General features: G+C 39.6%; 1 protein-coding gene across 4 annotated transcripts in view; it reads left to right on the top strand.

The window, feature by feature from the left end:
* The first annotated feature begins 10,288 nt into the window (after nucleotides 1-10,288).
* BCKDHB (branched chain keto acid dehydrogenase E1 subunit beta) overlaps nucleotides 10,289-22,212 on the top strand; it is a 212,508-nt gene continuing 200,584 nt past the window's right edge. For 2 of the 4 annotated variants that reach the window (XR_005789850.1, XR_005789851.1), the window contains exon 1: nucleotides 10,289-10,543. Coding sequence is in view for 2 of the 4 variants with exons in the window: in XM_040474023.1 (XP_040329957.1) it covers nucleotides 10,348-10,543 (196 nt within the window). In the remaining 2 variants the exon portion in view is untranslated. The remainder of the gene's footprint in view (nucleotides 10,544-22,212) is intronic. The other 2 variants (XM_040474023.1, XM_040474021.1) reach the window with 1 other exon arrangement.

The following is a 22,212-nucleotide window of genomic DNA, read 5'->3' on the forward strand; positions in this document are numbered from 1 at the left end:
GAATCCCATTTTTTCCCTAAGCTTCAGTTTTCTCATCTATAAACTAGAGTTAGTACCTACCTCCTAGGTGAGTTGAGGATAAAATAAAATAATGTGTGTAATATTTGGGGCTTGAGCTATCATTACCTGATAGAAGCAAAGGCAGATACACTGAAATACTGACATGAAATTGCTACTAGAAGATGAATTAATACAGGCATTTTGAAATTTATATGTTGACTTAGCAAATTTGAATCTCAATCTTTTATGAACATATGTAATATGCAAATCATTATACAATTGCATTCTGAAGAGCATTATCAAGTGGCAATAATTTTTATTATCTCATGCCACCTGGTGCCTTGACCAAGTTACTACAACCCATAATTGTGAGTTGTTAATGAAAATAATCATAGCTAATATTTATTGGATATTTTTCTGGGCCAGGCCCTGTATTAAACCTTTTTTATATGTTAATTAGCTAATTGATTCAACAAATATTTATTGAAAGACTGCTATGTATCAGCCTCTTGTATGTGTTCTGTGATTTTATCAACATGGCATCCCTCTAGGTCAGTTTTAATGTTCTCCCTGTGAGACTCAGAGAGATTGATATACCCAAGGCCATACAGCCAGAGATAGAAGGACTGGTATTTAAACCTATTTCTTCTTTCACTGCCTTAGTAGTATATAATAATTAATTTATCCTACACTATATATTCTATAGTCTATAGAGTGTGCTGTACTCTATTTATGTAGTCATTTTTCTTTTACAAGATGATAATGATGATTTCAATATGACAACCATATCAATAATCTTTTAGTAGGTTTCCTTGCTTTGGGGTTAACTAAATATTTCATTTTAATTCCTTTGTTAACGTCTTGGCTATACTTCTTTGAAAGCTTTTTTAGTGGTTGCTCTAGGGATTGCAATACTCACTCTATATATTACTGTTAATCAAAACAGTATGGTATTGGCATAAAACATATACATAGATCAATGTAACAAAGCAGAGATTTCAAAAATGACCATGCATTTATGGTCAATTAATTTACAACAAAGGAGCCATGAATATACACCAGGGAAGAGATAGTCTGTTTAAGAAATAACATTGAGAAAACTGGACAGCCAAATGCAAAAGAACGAAGCTGAACCATTATTTTACATCATACACAAAAATCAACTCAAAATTGATTAAAGACTTTACGTATCAGTGTCTACTTAGACTTAGTATCAGATCATTTCATACACACTGTAAGAAATTTGAACAGTGTAATTCCATTTATTCTCCCATTCTTTATGCTATTGTCACATATTTTATACCTGAATACATCATAAACCTCACAGTACAATGTTATAATTTTTTACTTTAAACAAACATTTGCATTTTGATGGAGTTAAGAAATGGAAAGGATAACTATTTTTTAAGTTTTATTTTTATTTTGAGAGAGAAAGACAGCATAAGTTGGGGAGGAGGAGGAGGAGGAAGAGGAGGAGGAGGGGGGGGGAGAGAGAGAGAGAGAGAGAGAGAGAGAGAGAGAGAAAGAGAACTGCAAGCAGGCTCCACACTGCCAGTGCAGAGCTTGATGTGGGGCTCGAACCCACAAAACTGTGACCTGAGCTGAAACCAAGAATCAGACGCTTAACTGACTGAGCCACCCAGGTGCCCCAGAAAGGTAACTTTTATATTCATACAACTATTAACCATTTTTAAATCCTTGGCATTCCTTCTACTTGACATCATTTCCTTTATTTCATTTCTGATTCTAGTAATTTGATTCTTTTCTCTCTCTGTCTCTTTTTATAAGTAATCTCTACCCCCAACATGGGATTTGAATTCACAACCCCAAGATTAAGAGTTGCATGCTCAGTCAGTCATCTATTTCCTTTCTAATTTTCTGCCTAGTTGTTCTTTCCATTACTGAAAGCAGAGTATGAGGTCGTTGTTATTGTTGAATTGTCTATTTCTCCCCTTCATTTACATTAACTTTTGCTTTGTGTGTTTTGGTGTTCTGTGTTTATATTGCATATATGTTTATAATTGTTTTCTTCCTGATGGATTGATGCTTTTATCATTATGAAGTGTCCCTATTTATCCTTAGTAATTTTGTTTTAAAATTTATTTTATCTGATATTAGTACAGCTGCTCTGCCTTTCTTGTGGTTGTTGTTTGCATGATATATCTTTCCTTTCCTTTTATTTTCATGTGTATGAATGTGAAGTGTGTCATTATATGGACAGCACTTAGCTAGGTTTTTGTTTTTTATCTAGTTTGACAATCCCAGCCTTTTGATTGTCTATGCTTTTTTTGCTTCTATTGAAACGAACATTTTTTTTTTTTTTTTTTTTTTTTTTTTTTAGTCTCTTGGTGTGGTCAATTGTACTGATTGATTTTTAAATGTTAAACCAACCTTGCATTCCCATGTTTGACTCCATTTGGTCATGATGTATTATCTTTTTGTATATATTGCTTTATTATACTTGACAGGATTTTGTTGAGGATTTTTGGGTCTATGTCCACAAAGAATATTTGGTTTTAGTTTTCTTTCTTTATAGTGTCTTTCTCTGATTTTAATATTAGGTAATGCTGTCATCATAGAATGAGTAGGAAAGTGTTACCTTATGTTCTATATCTTGGACTTTTTAAATGGAATTGGTAATATTTCTTCCTTAAATGTTTGACTGAGTTCCCCAGTGAAGCCATTTGAGCCTGGAGTTTTCTCTGTTGGAATGTTTTAAAGTATGAATTTAATTTATTCAATAGATACCGGATTATTCACATTATTTTCTTGCTCTAAACAAAGCTTTTCCTAAACTTCTCCCACCTCTGTGAGCCAATGACAAGTTTTTAAATTTCTCACTCACACATGAATTTGGACTTTGTAGACTTCTGTGTGTTCTTATGTTCTAACTATTCTGTAGATTAAGTTTTGTGTGTTTAATTTCCCTTGCTTTCCCTTTTACTCTCTTTCTTTTTTAGGAAAACGTGTACAGGGATTCAGATTTATGAAGCCAAAATTATTCTGCAGAAATTCAGAAGCATTTTAAAGTACTCTTTTAGTGACAACGTTCCAGTAATGAACTATGTTTCATAGTGAGGAATCCAGAAGGAGGACTTTTCTGGTGAAATTTTCTTCACTGGAGGGACCACACAGGCACTTCCCAGGCAGGATGACTATATGGTCATTAGGTGTTCTTTTGACTTCTAAGTACCAATTCCCCATTTGCTTGGTAGCAGCTCCTTGAGTTATGTTTGGGTAATCTTTTTTACTTTGTATATAGTATTGGTCAACAAAATACCCTCTCTTCTTTAGTCATGGGGTAGCAATGAACTAATCTGGGCTAACCAGATGCTCTCCCTGAGGAACTAAATCTTGAACAGAATCAAAGACAGGTGAGTCAATTCAAGCTACAGGTTTTAATATCTTTGTAAGTCTCTAAATTACCTTCTGTTACCTGGATCTCTGGGTCTGCACTGGTGTCAGCTCTTTCTGAGCTGTTTGTTTCCTCAGTTTTCGTGAGCCATCCCATATCTTATAAAGTAATTATAGTTCTGCGTAAATTAGCCACAGGTAATTCCAGTAGTTTGTAACTAAATAACCCTAACTGGGGGTAAGATGGTGGCTGTTCTTCTCTAGACAGGGAACATAGTGTATAGCAAGGCTGTATGGGATTTATAGGGTTTGTCTATATGATATGTGGACCAACCTTATCAAAGACACCAGGTAGGGAAAGCTTATTAAGAATGCAGATGCTCTACTCCAGGCCTAACGAGTAAGAATTTCTCAGTGTGGGGTTCAGGAAATCTGAAATGTGAACAAATTGCTCAGAGATTATTCTGCAAAATACATTTGAGAAACACAACATAAGGGTACAGGTCTTGAAATCTGAAAAACAGAGATTAGAATGCTTTATGCTGTTTTAACTGGGGTTAGCCAATTAGTCCCACTGGGCTTGTTTTCTCATCTGTAAGATGAGGATTGTAAGACCTTGTTCATCAAGTTGTTTTAAAGGATTGAAATATGCATGTAGAGATTTTCATATTGCCTCAACAGAGGAGAGCTGCATCATTACTGGGTGTTTATATCCCCAAATCTAATATGTCTTAGGAAAAAATTGTGACTAGCAAAAATTATGGTTGAAGATCATGTAAATCTATGATAGTAACCTATGGTCACAGTTATGAATCATGTTGGGGACAAATGTACGGTCTTTCACCACGTATATAACTAAGAATCTCCCTGAAGAGTTAGAATAGGTTAGAGTAGCTAAACACCATGTAAAGTAGTTGGCTTGTGCTTAGAAGTCGTGTGCTATTAAAACAAACACATAATTTTTTAAAGTATGTATGTATTTAGAGAGAGAGAGAGAGAGAGAGAGAGAGAGAGCGAGCGTGCACAAGTGGGGGAGGGGCAGAGAGACAGGGAGAGAGAAACCCAAGCACAGAGGAAACCGAGAGCTCCGTCCCATGAACTGCGAAATCATGACCTGAACCTCATACTGGGAAATTCTTATTCATTAGGCCTGGTGTAGAGATAAATGGGTAAAAGTTACATCAACAACAAAAATTGAGGCAACGTTAAGTGTGGGTGTCAAAAATTTCTTTTGGTCCCAGTACTCATGATTATGTAAGCCATAACTTCAGGCAGGCTTTTAGAAACCTGGCAATACTGGCAGGTATACAAATTATGGCAATGCAAATTATGCGGGGAGTTAAAAAAAAATCAAGGGGTGCCTGGGTGGTTCAGTTAGTTAAGTGTCCAACTCTTGATTTCAGCTCAGCTCATGATCTCACAGTTCTTAAGTTTGAGCCCTGCATTGGGCTCTGTACTGACAGGGTGGAGTCTGTTTGGGATTCTCTGTCTCCCTCTCTGCCCCTCCCCTGCTTGCCCTTTATCTCCCCCCCCCCCCAAAATAAATGAATAAACATTAAAAAATCAAGGTGGCACGTATTTCTGTTTATGGATAAATAGCTCTGCCTCTTACATATGCATGCAGATATCAATATTTGGAGGAGTTTTCTGAGTCATCATTTGTATCTAAATCCTTCCACCAGGCTAAGCACAAATGCCAGATAACGTCACTTTGAAAGATGTCCTTTCTCTGGTGTCTACTCACAAGATTTCTATCCAGGTAGATAGTTCAGGTTCCTGAAAGGTTGATCCCAAGTGTATCTCAAGCCCCTGCCGGAGATGAGAAGTCAGAGAGAAGTTGTCTGGATGCTTGAGAAGAGCAGAAAAAGGGATAATTCATATGCTGGATGGTATAGTAAGCTTAGATCCATTGGTTGGCTTAAAATAATGTTCCTTAAAACACAGTACCTGGCACATGCAAGGCTTTCAATGCACACTAGTGAATAGTAGAATCAGATTCTTAAAATTAGAAAGACCGTAAACAACACCTAAATGAAGCAGAAGGCCTCTGAAGAGGCTCCTCCCATAGTGTTCATCCAGCCTGTGCCTGCCTATCTCTAATGATAGAGAATTCATTACACCCAAAGAGAATCTACTTAACAAGAAGTTCTTTATACAGAGATGGAATTTATTTCTTCTGTTTCTTGTTCTTCTCTCTGGGACCAAACAACAAATTTAGTCCTTTTTCTACCAGGGAGCCACCAAACATTTAAGGAGAATTAATATATCACTTTAAAAGTCTCATGTAGAAAAAACATCTTATGTAGACCAAATATCTCTAGTTTCTTTAACTCTACTCCAAATCACAGAATTCTGTATTGGAAGAAATATATTAAACAATGTACAAAAACTCTTTAATAATGCAGGCATCTCCAGAAAGTTCATCAAAAGCATCTATTCGGCTTCGTTTCTACCACAAAATCTCTGGCTGTTATGGATGAACTGTACCCATCCCCCAAAAGATGTGTTGAACCTAACCTCCAGTACCTAGTACCTCAGAGCACGACCTTATTTGGAAATCGAGGTGTTGGAGACATAATTAGTTAAGATGAGATCATACTGGAGTAGGTGGGCTCATGATCCAATAGAACTGGATGTGTCCTTACAAGATGGCCCTGTGAAGATACCAGAGACAAGAAAGGAAGAACAGTGAGTGAGAACATCTTGTGAGGACGAAGACGAGATTGAGTTATGCAAGTCAAGGAACACCAGAGACTGTCGGTAAAACACCAGAAGCTAGGAAGAGACAAGGAAAGATTGCCCTACAGCTTTCAGAGGGAGTATGAGTCTGCCAACCCCTTCATCTTGTACTTCTAGCTCCAGAACTGTGGGACAATGACTTTCTGTACCCAGTTTGTGGTACTTTGTTACAGCAGCCCTAGGAAACAAACACGTTGGCTTTGACTATATTTTGAATTTTCTTTTCAGAATGATACCGACAGCATTATTCCACATGGTAATCAGCAAAGCAAGCAAATGCTAGAGCTCTTCCATCTAAGTATTTCCAGCCCTGAATTGAAACCAATTTCAGTCTATGAACTCACATACATGTTGTCAAATACATGCTGCAGGGGAATGAATCTCCTAAGCTACTTAGCTGTACAAATATAACTAACATTATTTTCCTACAACTTGATTTTGAAACAATAGCTTTGCTGAGATATAATTGTTACTAAATTCACTATTTTAGTGTACATTTCACTGGTTTTTAGTACATTCACAAAGTTGTGCAACCATCACCATTATATAATTTTAGAATATTTTCATTACCTCAAAAAGAAACTCCATACCTAATAGCAACCACTCCTCACCCTACTCCCTTTCCCTAGCCCCTGGAAACCACTTATCTACTTTCTGTTTCCACTGATTTGGCTATGCTGGACATTTCATATAAATGGAATTGTATACTATGTGACTGGCTTCTTTCACTTAGGACTATGCATTTAAGGTTCCTTTATGTCTTTTCATGACTCAACAGCTCATTTCTTTTTAGTGCCAAATCGACTACATTGTCTGGATATACCACGGTTTATTTATCCAACCCGATTGTTTATCCATGTAATGACAGAGATCTTGGTTGCTTTCAAATTTTGGCAATCATGAATACAGCTGCAATAAATACTTGTGGGCAGTTTTTTGTATAGGTATACATTTTCATCTCCTTTGGGTAAATACCAAGAAGCATGATTGCTGGATTGTATGGCTACAATATGCTTAGTTTCATAAGAAACCTTCAAACTGTCTTCCAAAGTGACTATGACATTTTGCATTCTCACTCCCAATGGATGAGTTATTTGTTTATTTTTTAATTAGGTAACTTATCTTTTTATTATGAAGCTTAAGAATTTTTAAAAAGCATATTCTGGATACAAATGCCTTATCATTCTGACTGCTGGGCCTTCTTCAGTTCTCTGGACCTTGATGCCATACCTGCATCTCTCTTGGCCATATAAAAAAAGCATTCTGCTGTTCCAAATGCCATCCCATGGTGGGGAGTTTGGGGACTCTGTGGTACTCCTAGGTCTATCTACAAAGAAATACACCTACAGTTCTTTTGTGTTCTATAGGTCTGCCTCCATGGAAGGTGGGAAAAACTGGCTCTTAAATTAGCATGCTTTTTATAATATTTTGTTTAGATCATGAATTTTGTGCCCTAAGTCATTCAGGTTCTCTAAGTTTAACACTCAGAAACCAGTCTTTAAAACTCAAACTCTTCTCTCAAATTATTGTTTCTGCCATCAACATTACAATCTACTTTAAAATTCTAATGCAAGGATTTGAGCCCTTGGCTACTTGTGTCCCTGATGCCTCTAGTCAAGTTTGAGTGGGAACAGGGCCCAGGACATAAGGATATAATACTACAAATATTATGTTGCTACACATGAAGGGTTTCCAAAAGCAAGCTGAATTTAAACAGGCACAGACCTGTATAGGTAGTGAAGCTCAGTGACAAAGAATAAGCCAAGAGTCATTCTGAAGAATGATGAGCAACTTCTCCTTGTGTTCCCTCCGGAGTCATGGGTTCTGTAGGTGTTCAGGGAAGTTAAGGTTCCAGAAACATAATTAGAAGTAAATATTATAGAGCAGAATCTATTTTAAGGGTATCATGGCAGCTCATAGTCTCATGGAAACCCAGGACCTGAAAGTACATAGGCCTCAGGAACAAAAAGCGTCGGGAACTCACATGTAGTCATATTTTTCACCTTTTCTGGTCCACCAGATTTCTGAAAACTTTAAATTTTTGCATCTCCTAGTGGTATTTAAAGATACCTTGTCTTTCCAAAATAACCTTCCAAAATTCCCAGAAAATGACAGTTTTCCAACTTAATATCAATGAAACCTGGCCAGGGTGGGTCCCACTATAGGAACAAAGATATTTCCATGGTTACCAGGCAGAGGGTGTGGTGGGGATAGATAAAATTTAAGAAAATTATTTTTTGCTTGGCGGACAAATCTTTTGGGTGTTCTCTTTGTTGTTCCTGACTATATGTAGTTGTTAAGTCCATCCTTCTTAGACCAGCATATGAAGACCTTGAAAATATCCCTCCAATTTATTTTTCCTACTGCTGTTAATCTTTATACCTCAAGTCTAGCAGCTACCAAACTGTTTTCTCTTTATTGAATCCACTCTGTTCCTTCTGGCCGTTAGTTTTTGCATTTTTTTTTTTCTTTGTCTAGAATACCTTTTCCTCCCTAGTTTGGTAATTTCTACTCGTCTTTTAGCTAAGCTAAAAGCTGAGCATTACTTCTAGAAGCATTCTTGATTTCTTAAAACAGAGGTTATTGCTCTTTGAATGTTTCACTTTGTTCACACTGTTCTAGACCCCCTATCAGATTGTAGTTGTCATGTAATTTGTCCCCTTTCCCTACCAACTAGGACATCCTTACAGGCAAGATTATATATTGAATGTATTTGTCTCAATGGCAGCTCATCTTTGGCCGGCACATAGCAAAGTCTCAATACATTCTCACTAGTCCTTTTATTATTTTTCTGTTTCTCCCAGGCTGAAATCATCTCAGTACCACAGCTCCCCAGACTATTAGCAGACAGAAAATAAAGTTTGATTCATTTTTATCTTTGCTCTTTGTTCTCTTCTTTTTTAAATGAAAATGTAGCTATGGCAATGTAATTTAATTTTTTCTGCTTCTCCTCCGTTAAAAAATAATAAAAAATATCACACACATAAAAATGAAAAACAATACAGCACCCACACCATCAAACGGAAGTAAATGGTAACAAAACCCAAGAATAAAAATCCCCCGAAGGTTGCATTTTTGAGCTTGGTGTAGGAGTTAGGAATAATGGATATAATTCTGGTTCCCTCTAGCAGTTTTTAATTTCTGTCTCTCAGTTCTAATCAGAAAACAGGCAGTTGGTTCATCTCCTGCCCTTTCTCCTCACCCCATTTCTTCTCTTTGCTCTCTTGCCTCCCATGTAAAACCAAACATAGTTTGGGAGGCCAAGAATGACGGAAGAGGAACATTCTTTTCCTCTTTTTCTTCCTCTTCATTTTCTCCCAGTCTTCTCCAAATTCTGTTTGGGCTTGTCCTTCCCCCCTCCCATCTTCATATGATGGAAACACTTTCACTTTTGTCTCATATTCTACTGTGATTTTTACATTCATGAGCAGGGAAGGTATCCTTTTAAACGTATGGATTTTTAAAAAGAAAGTTTGCGAGGTTGATTATTAGAAATGTAAATTAACCATTCGAATTCCCCAAGTTTTTAAGCTAGAGTAAGCCGGTCAGGTCCATTTTCCCTGCACCTGGGCAAAAATGCATCTGAATTCCTACTAAGTGGATTTACAGGCTGAAATCTAAGTTTATCTCTCCAACTATCCTCTAAATCCTGAAAAACAAAACCAGCAAAAATGTATACATGCTTATTAAGCGTTCAAGGAAGATATGGAAAAAGAGCGGAAGCTTTGAGCAGTGATTCCCCGTTTTCTGAAACCCAAAACCAATAACCAAGGCCAATCAGTAACCCTTTACATCTTTTACTTATAAAATAATACAGATAAAGAATAGAAGAGGAGAAAAAAGGTTACATTTTAAAAGAAAGTATAAATCTTAAAATGAAAAAGTTATCGGAGGTAACAATGCAAATGACATCAGAAAAGAACAAATCTAGGACTGGCGAGTCACATTACAGACACGCCTCCGCGTCCCGAGCCCACGCAGCGACTTTGAGAAGACTCCACCTTCAGGAACAATTTCATTGGAGCTCACCTGCCCGCTCGACCCCACCCCGTTTCCTCTGCCGCATGCGCACTACAGGCAAACGCCTGTGGCCTCCTTTCGTCACCTTCCCCACCCCCGAATTCCGAACTCGGATTGGCCTATTTCATGGGTCCGCCCCTTAGACCCAACCAATGTAGAAGTCGCCTCGGTGCTCCGCCCTCCCTGCCGGCAGTGTGCGGCCGCGTAGCTCGCCACCCTGGGCTGCAAGTGGGGATGGCGGCGTTTGCGGCGATTGCGGGGAGGCTGTTGGGGCTGCGTGCGGCTGGGACAGAGGGACGGTTGCTTCGGCTGCGAGGCGCGGGGCTGCAGCGGGCCTTGTTGCAGCCCGCCTCGGCCACTGGAGATGCGGCACAGAGGCGGCAGGTGGCTCACTTCACTTTCCAGCCCGACCCGGAGCCTCAGGAGTATGGTGAGCTAGGGGCTGCCCTGTCTGCTCCTGGTGCAACCCAGACTCCCAGGCTTGTGGGCGCCTCGCCAGGAGTGCCATCCTGCTCGTGTCGGCGGCGGCCGGCAGGCTGATCTCCTTGCATCTTGGTGTAATTCCTTCCCTGCTTTCTGGAGCCTCCCTACTATAGGGTTTGATTGTAGTTTCCACCTCGCTCTATTTTTGTGACTGAGCAACCCACGAGAGGCAGCCCCTCAGAACCCTCGAGTTGGGTGAGAGGGCATGCCGCGGTCTGGAGAGGTCGAGGGTGGAGGGATGGTGCCCAGGGATCCCCTCCTTTTCTCGTTTCTCCATCCTCGCTTTCTCAGCCGTGGCCCTAGGTGTTGTCTGTTTGTCCGGAGCTGGGCCATTAACTACAGGCAGCGGTATTTAAAAGAGAAATTTTTTTTCTTATTTTTAAAATGTTCTTTTATTACTTTTTTTTTTTTTTTTTTTTTTTTTTGCTTTGGCAGAGAAGAGGAAACGGAAGGATTAAGTAATTGAATTGATTTTTCCCAAGGTCTTAAAACAGGTTGTTCTTAGACATGGGAAAGAACCCAGGTTTTCCATTTGAGCCTAGCAATGAGCTTGTGCTGGACTAGGCTGCCAAAAGGAGCAGATAATTGGTGAAGGTGACTGGAAGAGGAGGCCACTAGCACTCATTGGTAGGAAGGGCGCTAGCAAACTCTTTACAGTATGACAATTGCATGACTTTTATCATTTCTTCTGCAAGTTTTATGTGATCTCTGAAAGATCTAGTGTTTATTATCAGAACATTGGGAACTTTTACCTTTTCTTTGTCTGATAACTTCTCACATGCTAGAGTGATATTTTTGGAAGGGTGTCTGTACTTGTGAATAATAAGTGTGAACATATATTGAGTGCTTACTGTAGGCAGGTACTATGCTGAAAAATTTACATTTGTTATTTCATTTGATGCTTAGCACAACTTTTAAAAGTGAGTAATGTTAACTGAGGTCTTGACATAGTTTGTCCAAGGTGACACAGATAAGTTAGTGATAGCTTCTGCTTTGGATTTTAATTATTCAGATTCTAGAGCTTCCATTCTAAACAATGGGCTATAATGCATGTAGAAATAATTTACTAAGAGGTGTCACACTTTTGTGAAACAGTAGATACCATGGTGAGTAGCAAGTTTTTCTCACCAACAAGATGAACCTTGAATTCAAAGAAACTTTCAAAAAGTTTCAAAGAAACTTTAGCCCAATACTTAAGGAATAGAATACAGTTCTTCTTCATCCCCCACCCCCCTTCCACAACTGTGAAATTACTAAAGTCCAGGTAGAATGATAATCATGTTTATATGTTTGTTCTTATTATAAAAATAATAAGCACATGTTACATTAATTTGGACAATAGAAAAAAGTAAGAAAAAGTAATCTCACCACCCACTACTATTTGTAAATACTGCTAACGTTTTGGTGTGTATCCTTCCAGGTATTTCCTTTTAGTTTAGTAGAATTAAATTTTCCTGTAATTGTAGTTGTTTTTTTTTTTTCAATATATGAAGTTCATTGTCAAATTGGTTTCCATACAACACCCAGTGCTCATCCCAAAAGATGCCCTCTTCAATACCCATCACCCACCCTCCCCTCCCTCCCACCCACCCATCAACCCTCAGTTTGTTCACAGTTTTTAAGAGTCTCTTATGCTTTGGCTCTCTTCCACTCTAACCTCTTTTTGTAATTGTAGTTTTAATACAGATACAATCTGCATTCTTTAATCAGAGGTATTTTCCTGTATTATTGCATAATTTTCATAACCTTCTTTCGAAGACAGTGTGTTCCGTAGAGTAGAAACACTGTAGTCCAGTGGTTGAAATCTTGGCCCTAGAATCAGATTGTCCTAGAATTGGTTTTGGCCCTGCTACCTATGCCTTTGGACTACTCACTTACCCTCTATAAGGCTCAGTTTCTTTGTAAGTAAGGAGTTACTAATAATACCTACTTCACAGGTTGCTATGAGGAGTAAAGACGATTTTGCACAATGTACACAAACCCAGTTTTGTCTGCTAAGAAACACTTATTAAGTGGAAACTTTTAATAATTACTATTATGCTTTTGTTTTACACTTTTGCAGTGTTATAAACAATGCGGATAGAAACGTTTGTGGATAGAAACATTTCATGTATCTTTTGTGTATCTGAGATTATTTCTTTAGGATAAATTCTAGGGATGAAATTTCTGACTCAAAGATATGAACAGTTTAATGGATTTTTAATGCATAGTTCAAATTATCAGTTTATATTTCCATCTGTGTGTATAGGAGGGTGAATATTGGGTGTCATGATAAAATCATGATTGTGCTGTGATACTGTGATTTATAATAAGAAATACATATTGGTCTTTGTCCCCTTTTCCTGGCACAGAGCTCCTGAAACCTTTGAAATTTCTTTTGATGAGAGTAATAAAGATGTCTTGTTATGCTGATGGTAACTTTTTTGGAAGCTCCTTGTTCATCTAAGGGTGGGAGCTGGTCACTAGAGGAGTCAGTTGTGAGATTAGAGGGTTGGGACTTTCAGTTCTGGAGGTTCTGGAGGTTGAATGCATTTGATCAATCATGCCTACGTAATGAGGTGTCCTGTGGAAACCAAAAAGGATGGGATTTAGAGAGCTTTTGGGTTAGTGAATAGGTATTGGGTGAATAGAGGATTGGGGATAGTGGCATGCACAGAGAACGTGGGAGCTCCATACCTTGCCCTATGCATCTCTTACACCAGGCTGTTCCTGAGTTACATCCTTTTATATTAAGCCAGTAATCTAGTAAGTAAAATATTTCTCTGAGTTCTGTGAGCCATTCTAGCAAATTAATTGAACCCAAAGAGAGGGCTGTTGGGACCTCCAGTCAGAAGCACAGGTGACGACCTGGATTTGCAGCTGGCCTCTGAACTGGGAGGTAGGCACAGTCTTACAAGGACCGAACCCTTAATGTGTGGGATCCGATGGTAGCTCCAGGTCAATAGTGTCCGAATTGAGGTGAGTTGTAGGAGACTTAGCTGGTGTTGCAGAATTGCTTGGCTGTGTGTTAAAACACACACACACACACACACACACACACACACACACACACACACACAGGAATTGGTATCAGAATTGTGTGTGTGCACACATGCTTGGATATTATGTGCTCACAGCATTTTGTTCTAATATATATTTGTTTTATTTCTATTAAGGAATAGTTACCAGATATTTGTTAGCTATATTTCTTTTTTCTTATGAATTGGATGTTCCTTGTTTTTGCACATTGAAAAATTTGTATGCGTAATAATCTTTTTCTATCAATACTGATCCTATGTACCATTACTGAACAACTGCTATATTCCACATGTGTGGTGGACATCAGTCTATAACCCTCACAGTAACCTTGTGACCTAGAGAGTATTATGCTCATTTTGTAGATGGGAAAATTGAAGCTCAGAGATGTTAGTGGCCTGCCCAAGTCTGAGTAGTGGCAGGGCCAGAATTTGAACCCAAATATGTCTACCTTTAAAGTCTCCCACACTACTTTTGTGTTAATGTTTTGTATATTAAAGATATTAATGAAGATAATAACTCTTTGTCTTTCGTGGATGCTGCAAATAGATTTATTTTTAAAATTTTGGTTACTTTGACACATGATAAAGACTGCTTAAATAGAGTGATGGGCAAGGTTGACTCTGAGGAGGTGACATTTAAACTTCACTGTGAGGAATGACAAAGGAACTACCTCCACAAAGACCAGGGTAGAACAGTCTTTTCCTGAAAGAAATAAGGACAAAGAATGATGAAATCCCTGAGGTGAGGTAAGCTTGTTCACTGGTGACCGGGGAAAGCCATCACCGTTGGGGAGATAGGCAGCTCTCAGAAAGATAGGCAGTTGTTCAAGGGTAATGAAGAGTCCTCTTTGTGAGAATGAAGGTCTTCTTTCCAGTATTAAAATTTGTAGAAAAGGGAACAACACAAGTAAAGAGAGGCTAGAAAGCTTAGGGTTTTATGAGGAATGTGAAGTAGTGATTTTATCTAGAGGAAAAAGGGGAGGGGTAGAAATAAGTTTGGAAAGCCAGAAAAAAGGTTGGGGGGGGGGACGTGGAGAAAAGATTGAATGTGGCTAATGTAGCTGACACTGTGCCAAGTGCATTACGCACAGGTTCAGATTTTATTCTGTGGGCTGTGGAGGGCCGTTGATTGTTTATAGGCAAGAGAGTGACTTGATGTGTGCTTGAATGAGATTCTTGGGAGAGTTTATAGAATTGATTAGGAAAGTAAGGAGGCAGAGATCAGTTAGAGGGATGTTGTACTGTCCATGAGAGAGGATGTAATTGTTTAAACTTGGGGAGTGCCAATGGGAATAGTTGTGTTTTCGAAGGAATTGGCTGCATTTGGTGCTGTTTTGCCCGTGGGGGCTAAGAGAAAGGGGTATCAGAGATGACTTTGCCATTTCTAGCCCAGGAGGCTGAAAGGATGGTAGAGTAGTGGTATCGCTCAAACAAATGAGGGATACTGGGGGAGAGGAGAGTGTTTTTGAAGAGAGGATGACTTAGGTTTGGATATGTTGATTGGATGTCTTAGTCCTTTTGGGCTGCTGTAACAAAATACCATAGGCTGGTGGCTTGTAAACAACAGTAATTTATTTTTCACAGTTCTAGAGGCTGGGAAGTCCAAGGTCAAGGCATTGACAGATTCTATGTCTGGTGAGGCCCCGCTTTCTGGTTCTCAGTCAGCTGTTTCATCACTGTGACATTGTATATAATGGAAAGAGTGAGGGAGCTCTGTGGGGTCTCTTTCTAAGGGCACAAATCCCTTTCAGCAGGGCTCTACCTTCATGACCTATTCATCACCCAAAGCCCCCCCCCCTCGCCCCAGTACCATTATATTGGGGATGAGGTTTCAACATATGAATTTGGGGAGGGGAACACAAACATTTATTCTATAGCATTGGCGGTGTTGGCAGAATATAGCATCCTGAGGTCGGCTAGTCTGAGTGCTAGTCTGGCACCAAAACAACCATGTCAAAAGTTGGGACCTTTGAGACTAGATAATTCTCTTCGTATCTCTTTTCCCAGTCTTATCAGAATTGCCCCCAACTGTGTCCTTCCTTTTTTCTCTTCCTACTGTGTTTCCTTATTCTTTATCATTGCTCATCCAGACTTCTCCACGTCACCCCACCAAATGATAATAATGATGACAGAAGACACTTTTATAAGAGGTCACCTGGTACCAAGCACTATTCTGAGTGCCTTACATGTAGCAATTCATTTAATCCTCATATAACAGTGCCGTGGCAGGTATCCTATTATCAACCATATTTTACAATGAAGAAACTTAGATACAAAGAGGTTAAACTTCTACTTCTTGACACTTGGGTGGTGGGTATTAAGAAGGGCACTTGTTGTGATGAGCACTGGGTGTTTTATGGGAGTGATAAATCACGTGAAGCGAATATGACACTGTATGTTAACTCACTGGAATTTAAATATAAACTTGGGAAAAAAAAAAAAAACCCAAACTTCCCCAAGTGACACTATCTGTACGAGGTGAAGCCAGGCTTCATTTTTAAGTGGTGTGCTCAGTTTGCTCTAAGAGGCTATGCCCCTGAGCACTCAACCTCACTGTCTTTTGCATTATTCGTACAATTTCTTCACACCACACTTTGCCCGCTCTTAACCCTACCTCAAACCTGGCTTTCCCCAAATTTGTTGCATCTTTTGTGTCTCATTTGAACAGAGACTCCTGTCCTCCTTTATTACTGTTATTTACCCACCTTCAAGTTTCTTTACTTATGGTCCAGGAACTTGCTTATTAGTTTCTCACCTCATCCCTGCACCTTTTTTTCATTTCCAGTGTCCAACACATTGATTCAGTAATTCTATACACTACTCAGTGTTCACCCAGATAAGTAAGGTCACAATCTGTCAGCATACACCATTATTACAGTATTATTTACTGTATTTCCTCTGCTCTTTATTTTTCATCCCATTCGTACTCCATTTTTGCTATCATTGGGGAAATTGCAACTTTCTGGGGCACTATTGCACGGAAGCTGAGAGCTGGGGTTCTTGAGTCAAACGTGCCTAAATTTGAGCCCCCCACTTTACAACTTAGCATTGTAAGATTGGCCGGGTTTATTAGTCTTCGTAAGCTTTCTTTTCTTCATCTGTTTTGCCTCAGAGCATTGCTGGGGGGACCCAGCGAGGTAAGTCATGTAATTATTGGTGCCTGGTACTGGTTGTGCTAGATTCGGTCTCCCGATTCTAGAGTAGATGCTCTTAAATATTTGACCTTTGATAGTAATCATCTCGCTGAATTCCCACACTGGCCCTAGACATTAGATATTATTCCTGTCTTATGGAGTAGGCAATGGAGTGTCAGTGGCTAAGTAACTTTCCCAGTGGCCTCACAGATTCCAGGCCAGGCCTGCATGATTATGCCAGTGTGTGTGCTGCCTTCATTGCTCTGTGTTGCTCCCCAAGAACACATCTGGGCCTCTCCCTGCCCCTGATTTTAGACATTGTGTGTATGCGTGTAGGTTTCTTTATTCATTCTGTGCATTTTAGTTTTCTTCTGGCTGCCAAACTTTGTGCTAGGTGCTTAGCACAAAACACAAATGTGGATATGGACCTGTCCTCGTGGAATTTAAGTCTAGTGGGGGAGATGGACGAAAAATAGCAAGTAAATGCATACTTAAATCAATCCCAATTGCAATAAATGCCCTGTAAGACATGTTCAGGTGCTGGGAAAGAGAATAATAGAGACCTAACAAGGCCCCTAAGAAGAGGTTAGTATTTGACCAGCCTCTAAGCGATCAGGAAAGAGTATCCAAGGAGGTGTGAAGGAGATGCCAGGCAGAGGACCCAACATGCGTGAAGGTTCTGACGTAGCAGGGAGCTTGCTGTGGTGGAGCTGAGAGAAGACTCAGGTGGTGAGCCTTGGGGACAGTGGTGCCAAATAGGGCTTTTGAAGTGAACAAGGATGAGATCAAGCAGGGCTTTGTGGATGTGATGAGGAGTAGGGCTTTATTCCAGGTGCAGTCAGAGAACTTGGAAGAATTTTGAGCAGAGGAGTAACATATGACATGCATTGCTTTTTAGGACTTCTTATAGCAGCTCTTTGATGAATGAGGGATGAAGGAGTAGAAGTGAGGAGGTGGTACTCTGGTCTGAATATATCATTTTCCCATTACTGTGTTGAAGCCCTAATCCCCAGTGTGATTGTATTTGGAGATGGGGTCCTTGGGAAGTGATTAGGTCATGAGGGTGGAGGCTTCGTTAATGGGATTAGAACCCTTATAAGAAAAGACACAAGAGAGATTATCTCTCTACCTTGTGAGGATACAGCAAGAAGATGGCCTTCTGCAAACTAGAAAGAGGGTTTTCATCAGGAACTCACCTTGATTTTGGATTTGGCAACCCCTCAAACAGTGAGAGATAAGTTTCTGTCGTTTAAGCCACTCAATCTGTGTGGTATTTTGTTACAGAGGCCAGCGCTGACTAAGGCTGTTAGGAGATGTTTTTCAGAAACAGGAAAGACATGGTGAGTTCTGGAATTAGGACATGGTTGGTAGTACTAGACTTTAAGCTATATGTTGGAAATAGTATATTTGGAAGCTGGATTGGATGGATTGAATATAAGGAATGAATAAAAGGAAGACATTCAAGGATACTTCCTCAATTTCTGGCCTGGTTGCTTGGGTGGAGGATAGTGCTGTTTGCTGAGATGCAGAAGACTGGTTTTGGGAGCAGACATGAAGCCTTCGGTTGTGTGCTTACTGAGTTAGAAAAGCCTGACACCCGAGTGGGGAATTGGTGATGGTTGATATAAATCAGGAATTCAGAGGAGGAGTCTGGATTAGAGATACTCATTTGGGAGTGACCAGCATACAGAAGAGTTTAAAAAGCATTTAGAGACTGAGGAGAGAAGTGTCCAGCTAAAGGGAGGGAAACAACTGTAGTTTGTTATACCATGACATGAGTTACCAGGTGCCCTGAGATGGGGACCCAGGGCTCCTAGCCATAGTTTCTTCAACTTTAAGGCTTTCTTAGGTCCTCCCAATGTTGGCCTTCGGTGGCAGCCCCCTCCCCCTTTACTAGCATCTTAAAAAGGCATTTGTGTTTATAGATCCTTCATTTATATTTTAATATAAAAGGTCCTGTCTCTCATATTTGAATGTTCCATGAAACTTACTTTATGGGTTAGAGTTTGGGAAACCCCATAGTAGGGATTAGAGTGGGCTAGAGGTACATTTCTGGCACATAGAAAGGGATTCCTGAAGAACAGGCATCTGGAGGGGTGGAAGAAGTTCTGTTGGATGAAAATAGGTAGTTTCTTAGGCATCTTTCCATTTTACAGTGTGGTTAATGCCAGATTATGCCACTAAAATCATCCATCATGCTTCAACAAGCATATACTGATGGTCGTGTTTGTGTTAGGCACTAAATGCTGAGGTTTCTAAGGAATATGACATGAAAATGCTGTAATACACATCAAGGACTAGGCAGCTCCGAGGAGGGCCAGTGCTGAATGTGCTGGCAGAAACTTTGGTTTCTGAAAGTAGACCCTAACTTTCCATATCATAGCTGTGTATTTTTTTAAAATGTTTATTCTGAGAGAGAGAGAGAGAGAGTGTACATGAGTCGGGGGGGGGGGGGGGGGACAGAGAGAGAGGGAGAGAGAATCCCAAGCAGGCTCTGTGCTTACAGTGCAGAGCCCAACGGGGGCTCAGTCCCACCAACCACGATGACCTGAGCTGAAATCAAGAGTCAGATGCTTAACCGACTGAGCCACCCAGGTGCCCCCATAGCTGTGTATTTTTATTTGTTCAGGATCTAACTACAAACATACTTACTGTTAAACATGCCCTGCTGTTGACCTGATTTATTTCTAGAGACTGCTCCTCGGGCACTCATTTGCCATTTTTGTCTTACATGCTCTAGCTGTGTGGAAGGCTTCTTTCTGTCTTCAATGCTACTGCATACTGAGTAGTTACTCAGAATAACTGAAGATGCCATAGCAGTATCACTTCTGCCTCATTCCCCTGCTCCTGCAGTCTGACTTTGAATTGTAACACTGGTAGATGTTTTATCCTACTGTATTTCTTTCTCTTTAAGCAGTCCATTAGCAATATGCTTTGTAGATTTTATCTTTATTGAACCAGCCTCATATGTTCATTTGTGTGGTCATTCCACAAATATTTATTGAGCACCTGCTACATGTCAGACATTGTTATGAGCACTAAGCATATACCTCTGATCAAAAACAGATAGGAATCCCTGACCTCTTAGGGCTCATGTTCTATTGTGTTCCTATTGTGTTCTGACCCTGCATTACCTGCCACTTTATCTTTGCAGCAGTGGTGATGGCCTATTTTTTCACATGCTCTACTTAGGATAATTTCGAGTGAGTAGCTCACTTCTAGCCATAAAGCTGTGTCTTACCAATGGGTGCCCATTAGCTTGTATCCTTGACTAGGGAAGTTGAACTGCTATGTATATTTTTGTTTTGTTATAACTTTTTATCTGGGAAAGAAGAGATGTCAGTCTGGTTCAGCAGCTTTTTATTAATATTGGTAATTGCATGATTGGGCAGCAGTGTTGAATAATTTTTAAGTGCTCATAGTTACATGTGCTACAGGCACATACTTTGTCATGAGGAACCATAGGCATGTCTTACCATGGTCTTTAATGTAACCTGTAGGAGAATAAGTAATTCTAAGGGAAATAAATATTTAAAATGATGTTACCTGTGAATAATTTGTGATTTCTTCCTGACCCATTCACAGACCATACTGCCACTTTAAAAATAATTGGGAGTAGATGTTACTATATTAAAATTATTTAAATCTTTTAAAAGCATCTGGTAGAACAGCAGTTAATCCAACCCCCTAAAATTTTGAATCTATTTGAAAAATATTCAGGAGTAGAAGTTTTTGTGCTTACATGGAAATAAAACCTTTAAATACTCTTATACTTTGTTTTCATACAAGATGAGTCAATTCTTGGTGGTAATTAAGCAATACTTTCCAGATTTACTTGGTATGTTTTTTTATTGTTAAAGTCTTTGCTTTCTTTGTAACTAAAACTTGTTGAATAGCGATGAAATAAGATGTCTCGGAGGCATTCAGGATTAATTCAGATGGTCAGCATACTTGAAATAAACATCACCTTAGGTGTTTAGGCATTTTTATCCTCCTTAGCTCCTTAGCTATGAAAATCATAATAGACAAAAAAAAGAAATCTGCCTTTAGGAAATGTATGAAATGGGAGAAGGAATGGGAATATCATGGCAGTCAGAAAAAAAGTTTGCCCTAAACCATTATCATCTGATGCTGGGTACCAATAAACACTATTAAAGAGTTTTTATAGAATGGAGAAGGGTTTAAGGCAAGCATCTATTTAAATGATATAGCCTTAGCCTGAAGAAAAATAAATTTTGAAGTTATCACAGACATGTGGTTTGCTTATGTATCCTTTGGTGTAGATGGCATAACAGTACTGTACTTTCTTGAATGAATTCCCATTATCCCCACCAAAAATAAGAGTAGAAACAGGACTTTATTCTTGGCACAGATGGCAGCAGGGCATTTTTGAGTGGATATTGCCAAGACTTGAAGCCTGGGCATTCAGCAGTGTGGAAGGGGTCAGAGCAGTTAAGAGAAGGTTGAGCGTCAGTGGATATTGGGAGATGGAAGATGTCATAGATCAGAGCCTGCTGTGGATCCAGGCTGGGCTTGGGACAAAGATGAGTCTTCAAGAAAAGGGTGAGTGACCAGCATGTGTCATGGCCAGAGTGTTGATGGCAACAGCACTAGCTGTTGTGACCCACATTGTGAATTAGATCTTGGCTTTTGGGACACAGCAAGTTACCAAGGAGTACAGAGGTTAGATGGGACAGTAGTCAGGGTAATTATCAGTATTCAAGGGATTTGCTACCAGCATGGCTAGCTATGGGTTAATGTGAAGATGGCCTGTGGATGAGAGAAGATTCAGGCAGAAGCCTCTCTCCATCCTGAAGAGTACTTTTGGAGAGGAGCTGACCTAAAGTTCTGGGATGTCTGTAGGTCCTGGGCAGCACCAAGACTTAAAGCTCTACAGTATGATGTTTCTGAGTTCCAACATTTGGAACTTTATTAAACAAAGTTTTCTACCATTCAGAATAATGCCAAAGTCAAGATGAAGGGCATGGGAAAAGTCCAGATTCTAATAACAAATAACTCGTATTTGTTCAGCACTTACTGTGTTTGGGCACTGTTCTAACTTTACATGTATTGTTACATTTAACCATCCTATCTGTCTGTTTAGGGAACTAGAAGTTGGCTTGCAGAGAGTCTACTTGAGCAGTGAGACAGTAGGAAGGACCAAGTCTGGTGTGTTGAGGCATGGGATTATAGTATTCTCTAAACACCAGCCTTCCTCATTGTTTTATGGCCCATGACCATTTGCTGTTACTGGCATATTTAACACGTGCCTTGAGTCACGTGTATTTGTCAGGGATTTTTATACACACACACACACACACACACACACACACACACACACACACACAATGTTTATATACTTTTGAGAGAGAGTGAGAAAGAGAGAGAGAGAGAGAGAGAGAGAGAGAGAGAGAGAGTGTGTGTGTGTGTGTGTGTGTGTGTGTGTGTGTGTGTGAGTTGGGGAG

This window comes from Herpailurus yagouaroundi, unplaced genomic scaffold (assembly GCF_014898765.1).
Source record: "Herpailurus yagouaroundi ecotype Mexico unplaced genomic scaffold, PumYag 139, whole genome shotgun sequence".
NCBI classification, from domain to species: domain Eukaryota; kingdom Metazoa; phylum Chordata; class Mammalia; order Carnivora; family Felidae; genus Herpailurus; species Herpailurus yagouaroundi.